The 12,825-nt window shown below is 43.4% G+C and overlaps 1 protein-coding gene across 1 annotated transcript in view; it reads left to right on the top strand.

Moving 5' to 3' along the window:
- C2H1orf141 (chromosome 2 C1orf141 homolog) overlaps positions 1-12,825 on the top strand; it is a 73,831-nt gene that overhangs the window by 19,444 nt on the left and 41,562 nt on the right. The window contains exon 3 of the mRNA XM_060231979.1: positions 11,747-11,843. Coding sequence (XP_060087962.1) covers positions 11,763-11,843 — 81 coding nt within the window. The 5' untranslated portion in view covers positions 11,747-11,762. The remainder of the gene's footprint in view (positions 1-11,746; positions 11,844-12,825) is intronic.

Below are 12,825 nucleotides of genomic sequence, written 5' to 3'. Positions count from 1 at the left end.
GTGGAGGACATTCGTGCTAGCCAGGCCAACGATCCCTGAGTCCAGCAACACCTCCAGGCACTCCAAGATGACTCGGCAGGCGAGTTCACGACTCGGCAGGCGAGTTCACGACTCGAGGCGGCCTCTTGCTACACCGCGAACGCCTCTATGTGCCGCCCGGGCCCTTGCGGGCAGAAGTGCTACGCCTGACCCACGACTCGTTACCCGCCGGGCACTTTGGACAGCATAAGACCACCCACTTGCTGACGCGAGAGTTCTGGTGGCCACGAGTTCGCTCCGATGTTGCCCGTTATGTCAGCTCCTGTGACGTCTGCTGACGGGCCAAAGACGTCCCAGCCAAACCCTCGGGGTTGTTACAGCCCTTGCCCACACCCTCAGGACCCTGGGATACCATCTTGATGGACTTCATCACGGAACTTCCACGATCCAAGGGTCAGACTTGCATCTTGGTGGTCATCGACCTATTTACCAAGATGTCCCACTTCATTCCATGCCCGAAACTTTCCACAGCTCAGGAGACAGCCCAGCTCTACCTGCAACACATCTTTCGTCTGCACGGACTCCCAGCCCACCTGATCTCAGACCGGGGCCCCCAGTTCTCCTCTCGGTTCTGGCAAGCCCTCCATTCCAGCCTGGGGACTCGAGTGCACCTGTCCTCAGCCTACCACCCACAGACGGATGGTCAGACAGAGCGCACCAATGCCACGCTAGAGCAATATCTCCGCTGTTACACCTGCTACCAGCAGGATGACTGGACCACTCTGTTGCCTCTAGCGGAATTTGCATACAACAACGCGGTCCATTCTTCCACCCAAATGACCCCGTTTGCTGCAACCTACGGGTACCACCCTCGGTTCTTCCCGGCAATCCTGCCACCCACGAATGTCCCCGCCGTCGAGGCCTACCTGCAAGAGCTCCGCAACAGCCAAGACTTGCTCCGAGAGCAGCTACAGCGGGCCAAGGAAGCCTATAAACTGGCTGCGGACCAGAAGAGGCAGGAAGGCCCCCCAATCCAGCCGGGGGATCAGGTGTGGCTCTCAACCTGCTACCTGCGCCGGCCTGGTCGGTCTCACAAGCTGGATGTGCGGTTCATTGGACCCTACCCCGTCATAGAACAAATAAACCTCGTCGCCTTCAGGCTCCAGTTGCCACCCCACCTCCGCATTCACCCCGTGTTCCATCGCTCCCTCCTTGTTCCAGCTGCACCCCCTGACCCAGCTCGGCCTCCTTGCCCACCGCTGCCCCCACCTGTGTTGGTGGATGATGAAGAAGAATACGAGGTGCGCCAGATCCTGGACTCCCGGTACCATCGTGGAGGCCTCCAGTACTTTGTGGACTGGGAGGGATACGGCCCAGAAGACCGGTCTTGGGAGCCTGTGGACAATCTTCATGCCCCGGACTTGGTGCAACAGTTCCACAACGACCACCCCGACCTCCCAGGCCCCTCGACGGATGGGGGCCCTAGGGGGGGGATAGTGTCATGGGTGCTGGGGACCCTGCAGAGGAAGTTGAGCCTACAGAAGAAACTGTGCCCCTGCCACCTGCACCAGTGCCCCTGCCTCCTGCTGGAGAAGAACCCAGCCCCCCTGCCTCGCCCTCTCGGGTGGCTCGTGTGCGTGACTGCCTCCGTCAGGACCTCAGGGATCGGAGGAGGGCGGCACGCTCACAAGCAAGACGCTCCCTGAGCCCTGAGTTTTGAGAGGATTCTGGCCATTCTAAGAGCAAGGATGCTTGAGTTGCAACAGGATCCTGGCTGCCTCTCTGAGCCAGCAATTAGCCCAAATGGGCAACAGCCAGCAGAGGGCTATATAGCTGTAGGCTTTGGGAGGAGGCTTTGTGGAAGCAAGTAGTCATCTCCCTGATGTTCTAGCATCCACTCCGGCTTGACTTTGGTTTCTGGACTCCCTGACTTTGGCTTGTGACTTCTGGACTCCCTGACCTCGGCTTCTGGACCTCGGACCTGCGACACTTGTACAGTGATTTGGATTTGGCGCCTCGGACCCTCCTGCTTACTGGCTACAGACCTCGGACTGCCCCTGGACTTTACCTGACCCGGCCCCAGCCGTGACATGAACAATCAAATAAGGGAAGATACAAGTATAAAGGGAGCTGTGATAAAAGATGGACAATATAAAATCAGAGCCTTTGCAGATGATCTAGTCTTTATACTAGAACAACTGATGGATTCAATAGACTGTCATAAATAAGATTAAACAATTTGGTTACTGGGCAGGATTAAAGATTAATTACCATAAAAGAATTTTTTTGACGAAGAATATGACGACGGAAAAAATTCAATCTTTCCAGCAAAAATCAGGCGTTTTGTATGAAAAAAGAATCAAATATCTAGGTGTTGTTATTTCAAATAAGTGTAGCAACTTAAAAATAGGTAATTATGACAAACTACTTAAAGAAATTAAAAAAGATTTGGAAAAATGGCACGACTTGAACCTATCCCTAATGGGAAGAATAGCCTTAATAAAGATGAATATCCTCCCAAGGTTGCTATTCCTGTTTCAAACTATTCCAATATTTTTAAATAGTGGATTTTTTCAAGAACTGAATAAGATGGTCTCCAAATATGTTTGGCAAGGCAAAAAACCTAGAAATAAATTAAAGACATTACAAGACCCTAAATTAAGAGCAGGCATGGGCTTTCCAGGCAATTGTATTATAAAGCTTCTGTGCTTCTATGGGTAAGAGACTGGATACTTCTGAACGATAAGAGAAAATTGTTGTTAGAAGGACATGATCTTACTATGGGGTGGCATGCATATTTATGGTATCAAAGACTTGAAGGTCATTCCTATTTTAAGAATCACTGGTTTCGAAAATCCTTGTACCATACATGGTCATGGCTAAAGACCAGAATTTATCAAAAAATTCCAAGATGGGTTTCTCCAGTACATAAGAACATAAGAGAAGCCATGTTGGATCAGGCAATGGCCCATCCAGTCCAACACTCTGTGACACACAGTGGCCCAAAAAATTATTATTTATATATATATACACACACACACACACACACACACACACACACCCTGTGGCTAATAGCCACTGATGGACCTCTGCTCCATATTTTTATCTAACCCCCTCTTGAAGCTGGCTATGCTTGTAGCCGCCACCACCTCCTGTGGCAGTGAATACCACATGTTAATCACCCTTTGGGTGAAGAAGTACTTCCTTTTATCTGTTTTAACCCGACTGCTCAGCAATTTCATCGAATGCTCATGAGTTCTTGTATTGTGAGAAAGGGAGAAAAGTACTTCTTTCTCTACTTTCTCCATCCCATGCATAATCTTGTAAACCTCTATCATGTCACCCTGCAGTCGACGTTTCTCCAAGCTAAAGAGCCCCAAGCGTTTCAACCTTTCTTCATAGGGAAAGTGTTCCAAACCTTTAATCATTCTAGTTGTCCTTTTCTGCACTTTTTTCAATGCTAAAATATCCTTTTGCATTTACTCATCCAAATCTTCTAAAATCCAATCAGAATTATAGGTATGATGACCTGTTGGGAAAAGATAACCAATTGAAAACCAGAGAAGAGTTGGAAAATATGGATATCAAAATGAACTGGTGGTTGAGAATGCAAGTTAAATCCAGATATGTCAAAAACAAAGTGACAGGTTTCAATACAGAACAATACTCATTTGACCACAGGAAAAGCTAATCTCTAAATTATATGCATATCTACTCCAAATGAAGACACAAGACGAAGTTGTAAAAGACTGAATGGTCCAATGGGCAAAATTTTTAAAAGAAAAATTGTTTATTTATTTTTTATTTACATTACACTTCTATCCCTCCTTCTCCACAAGCGGACTCAGGGCTGCTCACAACATTCGTTTAAAACAGTAAGTCAATAAAATCTATAAAACATTAATACAATTAAAATTTAAAAACTATTCCACAGTGCTGTACCATTACTATGTTGGCGGTTCTGCTTTTCAGACGGTTGGACACCGGATACTTTAACTGATGTCAGGTGGCAGCTCGCTCTCTCAGTTTAAGCTTCGAAGGCCTGTCGAAACAGTTCGGTCTTACAGGCCCAGCGGAACATAGGAAGGTCCCACAGGGCCCTTATGGCCTCCGGGAGAGCATTCCATAACTCTGGTGCTGCCACTGAGAAGGCCCTGCTCGTGTCAAACGCAACCTGGCCTCCTTTGGTCCAGGGGTGGACAGCAGATTTTTTGTCCCTGAACGCAGTGCTCTCTGGGAGATATATGGGGAAAGGCGGTCCCGCAGATAAACAGGTCCCTGACCATAAAAGGCTTTAAAGGTCAATACCAACATCTTGAAACGGACTCGGAACACAATAGGTAGCCAGTGCAGCTCTTTCAGCACTGGCTGAATGTGCTCCCATCGGGGGAGCCTCATTAACAGCTGTGCCGCAGCGTTCTGCACTAGCTGTAGTTTCCAAGTCAACGTCAAGGGTAGCCCCATGTAGAGAGCATTACAGTGGTCTATTCTTGAGGTGACCGTAGCATGGATCACCACTGCTAAGTCATTGTGCTCCAGGAAAGGAGCCAACTGCTGCACCCGCCGAAGATGAAAGAAGGCGGATCTAATAGTGGCTGCTACCTGGGCTTCCATTTTAAAGATGTATAATATGTTTTATAGATGGTACTTGACTCCACAGAAATTGTGTAAGATTTATACTAATATGTCTAACAAATGTTGGAAATGCACTAAACAGGTTGGTTCTTTTTATCATATGTGGTGGACATATGAGACAGTGAAGGGTTATTGGAAAATGGTGCATGAAATATTACAGAAGATTATGAAGTCACAGATTCAATTCAAACCAGAACTATTTTTATTGAACATATTTCCTGAGGACTATTCCAAAGAAGTGAGACATTTGTTGGCACATTTTAACAAAGCAGCCAGGATTCTCTTGGCTCAGAGATGGAAATCTCAGGAAATTCCCATGAAGATGGACTTGGTGGGAAAAATTTTGGAAACAGCAGAGCTGGACTTTCTATCCCAGCTGTTGGCTGGCAGATCTAAAGAAGAAGCAAGAAAATATTGGATGAAATGTTATGCCTGGTTAGATACTCAAGACTCTTAAGATTCTCTGGTGTGAACTTATTTCTCTTCCCCCCCCTGTATTTTATATTACAAAATTGCCTTTACTGGAATTGTCAAAACCAATAGAGAACTTTAACAAAAGATTTATACCATAAAATTTTAAAATGTTGATGATGTTTAGTATAGACATAATAATATGGGACAATTTATGTAAAGAAAGTATTGTAGATGTAAGCTTATATTTTTCAAAAGTATTTTTATGCCGAATAAGGTCAAATGTATTGTGCTTTCTATTCCCCCTATCACTTACCCCTACTCTTTCTGAAACCAATAAAACTCTTTAAAACTGGAAAGCCACAGCTGTCCTCAGCCAAATACCTGGTGGATTATCTGTGCTTTACAGGCCCTGTGGAATGGTAGTAATTCCCACAGGGCCTGGATGGAATTTGGCAGAGGGTTCCACCAGGTTGGGGCCAGGGCAGAGAAAACCCTAGCCCTGGTAGAGGACAGCCAGATGTCTCTCAGGCTGGGGGTCTCCAGAAGATGTTGATCACTGAAGCACAAGGCTGTCTTAGAGGTTGTACTGGGAGAGGTGGTCCCAGAGTTATGCAGGTTCCTGACAGCTAAGGATTAAAGTTGTTAAACTGTTCTCTGAATATCATAATTCCCAGGTATCTAGCACTTTTCAAATTTACCTGTGTATTTCTTTAAAGGTGATCTTGTTCAAAGTTTCAGCTATTCCAAATGGTAAAACAAATGAAAAACTATGACTCTTCAAAGTCCATCTTAAGCCTTACCAATTTACTGTAAGTCTTGACACTTTTTGCCATAACTGCACTTGAACTATCTGTTTCTGTAATATAAATAACAATATCAGCGGCATATAAATTAAATTAATGAATATGCATTTGGTCTTGTCATTTTCCCTAATGAAAATTGCCAAAGGTTCCACAGACAAGATGAAAAGTTAGTAATCTTGCCTAGTTTGTGTTGATATTCTAATACTTTCAGATTCATTTATCATTAGGAATAAGGCCCGGCATGGGGGGAAATACAACAGGCTCTAGAAAGAGGCTCTAGGTGTTTGCCCCTCCTTGCTGTATTCCCACCCACCCAAGTGAAGGCATTCACTTCCTCCCCACCTCTAGGGGAGTTGAAGTTTGTCTTCTGGAAAGCAGTTCTAATTCTGAGTGATCTCCAGCCCTCACCTGGAGATTGGCAACAGTGGTCCCCATGGAGGAAATGGCTGGTAGCATCAAGGCACCCAGCAGGTGCTACCAGGCCTAGGATAGCCAACCTCCAGATGGAGCCTGAAGAACTGAACTACAGAGAACATATCTCTTTTTCCATCCTGGAGAAAATCACTGCTTTGGAGGGTGGACTGAATGCCATTCTATTCACCTGAGGCCTCTCCCTTTGTAGACCAACAGCTTGTGTTGCCTAGCAACAGCCTTTGGATAGCACTTTCCAGGTGGCAGCAAACACTCCCAGCAGGGCCAGTCCTTTCTGGCTATTTCTGCAGCCTTTGGAAGCTTGAGTGTGCTGAGAGGCCTTTTGTGAGACCACAGTTGCTCTGCAGACCTTTCTGAGGCCTGTTGACAGAGAGAAGAGTTGGCGATGTGGCTGTCTCTGAGGGAAGACTGCTTCTGGTAATTTGTTCAACATTTCTGGGCTTGAGTAGGCAGGGCAGGGAAGTCAACCAATGGGAGGCCAGAAACACTGACATGTGTGATGGGCCAATTATTTGTTCCAGAAATATTAGCCAATAGCCATTCTCAATTTGGCCATGGATAAGAGAATAATTACTATAGATTACTCATACCTAAACTACTAAATAAATAAGTTGGTATCCATGACATAAAGTATTGCCCAAATCCAAAAGCTTCTAACATCTGGTTAAAAATAAATCTAATTGATCAAATGCCTTTTCTACATGCAGAAAAATAATGGCTGATGGTAACTATCTTTTTTATATGCCACAATATTAAAAAAATGTTCCTCATATTGCTTTTTAGAATGACCCTGATTGGTCATGAAAACTATAGTTTGCTATGATTTTTTAAAATCTTGTAGCTGAAATCATTTCCAATATTATTTGTATTATTCATAATCAATAAACTAATTGGTTTAGTTACCAATAACGCAATCTGATTCTCCAATAATTGATTCTGGAATTTCCATCTCTGATGTATACTGTTTATAGTACTAGTAAGTAAAGTACTTATATTTTCTATAAAATGCTGATAGAATTCTGTTGTAAACCCATCTGCTCTAGGAACCTTTTAAAAGTTTTTATTGCATTTTTACTTCATGTTTTGTAATAATCACATCTAGTTCTTTCCTGTCATCCTGTTTTAATTTTGTAATATTTAATGTTTCCCCAAACCCCTCTATAGAACTTATTGTGGGGTTCTGTGAAAAAATATAAATGCATTTAATATTTTACAGATTCACTTACAAATGATCAAAACGATCAAATACATGTATTAAAAAATAAGAAACTGATCATTTTACAAATTCACTCTGGAGTTGCACAAGTTCCTAGACTTGCACATGCTTTCAGATTGCATGGCCTCCAAGATTGCACTTATTTCCCAATTTCACATGCTCCAGGATTGCACTAATACCCTAGTGATGCAAGCATTCCCATAGTGCAGTTCAAGGGGTTTCAGCAATCTCTGAGTTTATATAAATTCACAGATTGGACAAACTCTCTTTATACTACACAGTCTCTTAAATTCTAATTTGCACTGAAGTAAACATATTTTCAAGATAACAGTACATAGAAAATGGAGAGAGATCATTACCAAATTTAGTTCTATAATAAGCAATCATACCTACAAGCAGGGAAAGGAAAAAAATCAAATCATATATAATCAATAAGAGTTTAAAATCTTTCAGTCTATAAATAATTGCCCAGAAAATAGGAAAGAGATCGATAATATTTTATTACTTTGTCTCTCTTTTCTTCCTTGAAACTAGTAGTACTTCAGTTTTTAATTTTTAATTAATATTTCCTGTTTGTGCCCAGCTATTGAAGTAGAGCCTGAAGTAGCAAAATGAAAGTTCTCTTAGTTTGCTAGGCTCTCAGTAATAACATACAACCTACAGCTTCATAAATGTTAATCTCTGATCCTGCTCTTGTCTCCATAAATGACCTTACTTTTCAAGACTGGAATATTTTAAAATACATCTCATCACTGATTTGCACAATGGGTTTATAAAATATTAAGACGAAATACCTCAGGACATAAGCACTTTGGTCAATATCATTTTCTCAGTATCTTCAAAAGTTAGAAACTTGAATCCAGTGATGCACAAATGGAAACATAAACAAATTTAGCAAAGTTCTGCTTGTGCAATATCTTGTGCAATACCTACCTCTTTCCTCCCTATATCTTGTAGTGGCTGGAGATTGCTTGCATGATGTCTTGCAGAACTGGAAACGCAGTGTGGAATATACTATAATTAACTTAGTGTAAGGGGCTAGCATGTTTTGTTTACCTTTTGTTCGTCTTTGGTCACTTGAGCAAAGAACTGCAGCACATGTGGAAATGTTCCAGTGGTTCCAAACTAGGGGTCCCAAATCCCCCGGTAGGCCTGGAGACTCCCGATTTGGAGCCTCCTCCCCCCGCTGGCCATAAAAGGGAAAGCGGGGGGGGGGAGGGGAGGAGGAGAACGGCAGCCCTTCGCACCCAGCCCCGATCGCAGCAGCCAGAGCTCTTTCGTTTTCTCAGGCTGCTTCCCGCCCCCAGTCAGCTGGCCGGTGAAGGGAGGGGAGCCCAGCCACGCCCCCAAAGGACCATGTGCCTTTGCACCTCCGGAGGTGAGTGAGTTCTGTCTCCTGCATCAGATTTCCCAGAAAGGGGGGGGGCGGGGGGGAGGGGGGTGGAGAGGGAAACGTCTTCTCATAGGGTATAATGGGGAATTGATCTGGAGGTTTCGGGGGCTCTGGGGGAGCTGTTTTTTGAGGTAGAGGCACCAAATTTTCAATATAGTATCTAGTGCCTCTCCCCAAAGTATCCCCCAAATTTCAAAACGATTGGACCAGGGGGTCCAATTCTATGAGCCCCAAAAGAAGGTGCCCTTATCCTTCATTATTTCCTATGGAAGGAAGACATTTAAAAAGGTGTGCTGTCCCTTTAAATGTGATGGCCAGAACTCTCTTGGAGTTCAATTATGCTTGTCACACTCTTGTTCCTGGCTCCGCCCCAAAGTCTCCTGGCTCCACCCCCAAAGTCTCCTGGCTCCACCCCCAAAGTCCCCAGATATTTCTTGAATTGGACTTGGCAACCCTATTCCAAACCACTGTATTTGAACAACTATATCTGAATAGTATAAGGGGAAAGGAACTTGTTATTTTATTTAATGTTACTTAAGAATGATTGTAGCATAATTAAAATTTTCTAGGATTAAATGGAAGAAAGTTCTACATGCTACAGAAAATTGTGCATTGAATTTTATGTTCTTGTGGCCTAATTTAGACAGAATGTTTTGGCTGTGTTTGCACCAACCATATGTCAATCCAGTTAATGTGATCTTCTGTATACACTGCATATGATGTTGACATGACCCAGATGGGGGTGCCACCTGACACTGCCTCCATGCTGGAATTAGGGTCCCTTGGGAAGGCCCAGAGTCCCCTCCCAAGCCCTCCCTTTGGCCAAGAAAACAGGTGTGTCGATCAGGCATAGTGACAAAGAACAACAAAATGGTTTATTTAAAACAGGAAATCAATAAAGGGTAAGTGAACAGATAAGGTGCTTTAAATTATAGTAATGTGGGTGAAGGAAAATAAACATAAAGCCTCTAATGCAACTAAATTTAACTGTCCTAGTCCATTAGACCCCAGGCCTTGACCTGCTCACTCTCTCAGAGTGAAGGTCCTCCTCCTGAATAGAGCCTTCCTTCCTGCTTGACCTCTTAGGAGTAAAAGAACAGTGTCTGCCTCCTGAGAGAGCTTTTAAACTATTCTCCTCAGAGCCTACGTGGACACCGATTGGCTGAAGCCAGCGCCAAGCATTCTGGGAATTGTAGACTATCTCTTCCTACTGCAACACAGGCTTCACAAGCTCCCTAGGCCCACTAGGCCTCTGTCTCACAGCCGAGCACAGATCATGACAGATGTGTTTGGATGAGACTCCACAAAAGGTTAGGAAGGCTTAAATCTCACTGAAATCACTAGAATGGAAGTACACAATTAAATGCATAAGAACAGGATTAAACATAGTATTAGGCAGGGCTTTTTTTGAGCAGAAATGCAGTTGCGGCTGGCTTGGCATCAGGGGTGTGGCCTAATATGTGAATGAGTTCTCGCTGGGCTTTTTTGTGCGAAACAATGGTATGTCAGAGGTGTGGCCTAATAGGGAAATGGGTTTCTGCTGGGCTTTTTCGACCTGGTATTAGGTATCTTCAAAAGTGAGTCCCTATCAAACACCTGTGAAGTGTGGATGAGTATTTCAAGTGGGGGGAAATGGCAGGGGAGAGGGGGATGCTGAATCCTTCCTTCACCTAGCATTTTTTCCAGGGAGCCTTTCCTTTCAGGCAATTTTTCTTCTTGACTTCAATGGACTTAGAAAGGTGTAACTCTGCTTAAGATTGCACTGTTGGAGAGCAAGCCTAAACAGGTCTGCTCAGAATCCTACTAATAGAAAGTGTTCTTAGGATTCCACTGCTAGTCTTTCATGGCAGATAATAATTTACTGTTACATCTAAATTACTATGTGTTCAGAATCTGTGAAGAAAGGTGGCATGCAAGCATGTTAATACATAAATAAAAACAACAAACTGTGATTTGGACTTGTCTTGAAAACTGACATTACATATTATGAACAAGCCATTCTTTGTAAACCATAGTTTCACTGTTCAAATATAATAGCATACTACAGTTTGTCTTGAAAGAAGTAATTTAATTAGACCATGGAATAGAAGGAAGGGCAATTGCTTAGTCCATAGCTTGGTGGTAGAGCATCTGCTTGGCATGCAAGTAGGTCTAAAGTTCTATCCCTAGCATCTCCTGTTAAAGGGATTAGGTAATGGACAATGCAAAAGAGTTTCTGGAGAGCTGCTGCCAGTCTGAGTAGACAATACTGACTTTGATGTATTGATAGACTGATTCAGGCCCATTCCTCACCAGCATTTGCCCTGCCCCCGCTCTTCTCTCTGCGCCGGCTCAGGCAATGGATTCCCCACTAGTTGCTCCACAGGCGCATCTTACATCGCGGGCCCTTCCTATTACCGTTGCAGCAACAGGATGCTGGGTTTTTGGAGTTCCAGTTGCCGTGACGGGAATAGGTAGGAGCCCCGAAGCAAGAGGTGCTGCAAAGTGACTGGAGGGGAATCGATGGCTTGTGCCAATGCAAGGAGAAGTGTGGGGGCGGAGCAAATGCCGGTGAGGAATTGGCCTCAATATAAGGTAGCTTCATGCCCAAGGATTTCCCAGGTTCATTCACAAAATGTTAATCCAAGCTTGAACCATGTCAGCAAGTTGCAAAGTTTGTAGTATAAGTGTCCATATGAACTCATGGACATCGTATCAGCTAGGTAAGCATTACATAGCCTTATTGTAGTGTGAATAAATAACAAGATGGGCTGTGTATATTGACCCTCATAGAAAATACCACTTTTCACTTTTTCCTCACTCATTCTTGCTATTAATCCTCTCTCTGTTTCTAAATGTTATTTTCTCCAGTAACACATCTTTATTTTATCATAGGGAATGAATAATAAACATGACACAGAGGTTACTGGTAAAGCTTGATACGCTGAAGAAGTATACAATGAAAAGGCTGGCTAAATATGAAAAGATGGAAGTAAGTATATGACCCCCAAAAGCAAATAAAGGTCTTTCAGTTATGGATCCAACATTTCACATCCAAAGTTTTGCAGAGACACACCAGTCAGATTTCTAAAGAAGAGTAGGAAGATTATTAATTAATTCTCTAATGCAAAGCAAATTAACTACCCAAATAAATAAATGTTCATATGCTAATAATAGTAAAGCAAAACATTCCATACAGTTATCAGGATAACACTGAAAAGATTAATGGCACGTGGCATGATTACATTTGCAAGAGGATTATAGCTAGTAAACTGAAATTTTCAAATTCATAAATACTTAAAAATGGATAATAAAAATATGGCAAATAGTGAAATTGCAAAAGCATCCCCTGACAATGACAGCTTTCTGATGTTCTTTCCTTGCTGGCACCTATTTTTCTAGGGAAAAAAGCATTCATACACCATACATGATGAGTCATCATGGAAACTTAATACAGCTCAGCACTCATCCAGTGGGGTGAGAGTCAGTGTGGTGTAGCGGCTAAGAGAGACGGACTAGTATCTGGAAAACCTGGATTTGAATCCCAACTTGTGTCATGGAAGCTTGCTGGGTGCTCTTGGGTCACTCACACTCTCTGAGCCTAACCCGCTTCACAGTTTTGCTGTGAGGATGAAATGGAGGAGAGAATGATGTAAGCTATGTTGGGTCTCCACTGGGGAGAAAGGTGGGGCGCCGAACATATAATAAGGAAACATACAAATAAACAAACATAATAAGCAAACATACAAAACTCATCTGGGGTCAGTAGCTGAATACTCCTCTTGTATGTAGGGGGCTTAAGACTGTTCCTCCAGGTCTGAGTCTCTCTTGACGAATGAATTAGGTCTTCTTTTGCTGATGAAACAACCATTCTGATTCTTGACTACGTCAAGACATAAATGTTGCTTTGACTCTAGCTTGTGGATGACAGAAATAAACTTTTTATACTTCTTGTGACATTCTTGTGTTAATGG

This window comes from Heteronotia binoei, chromosome 2 (genome assembly GCF_032191835.1).
Source record: "Heteronotia binoei isolate CCM8104 ecotype False Entrance Well chromosome 2, APGP_CSIRO_Hbin_v1, whole genome shotgun sequence".
Classification (NCBI taxonomy): domain Eukaryota; kingdom Metazoa; phylum Chordata; class Lepidosauria; order Squamata; family Gekkonidae; genus Heteronotia; species Heteronotia binoei.
This window is presented reverse-complemented; position numbering and strand designations above follow the sequence as displayed.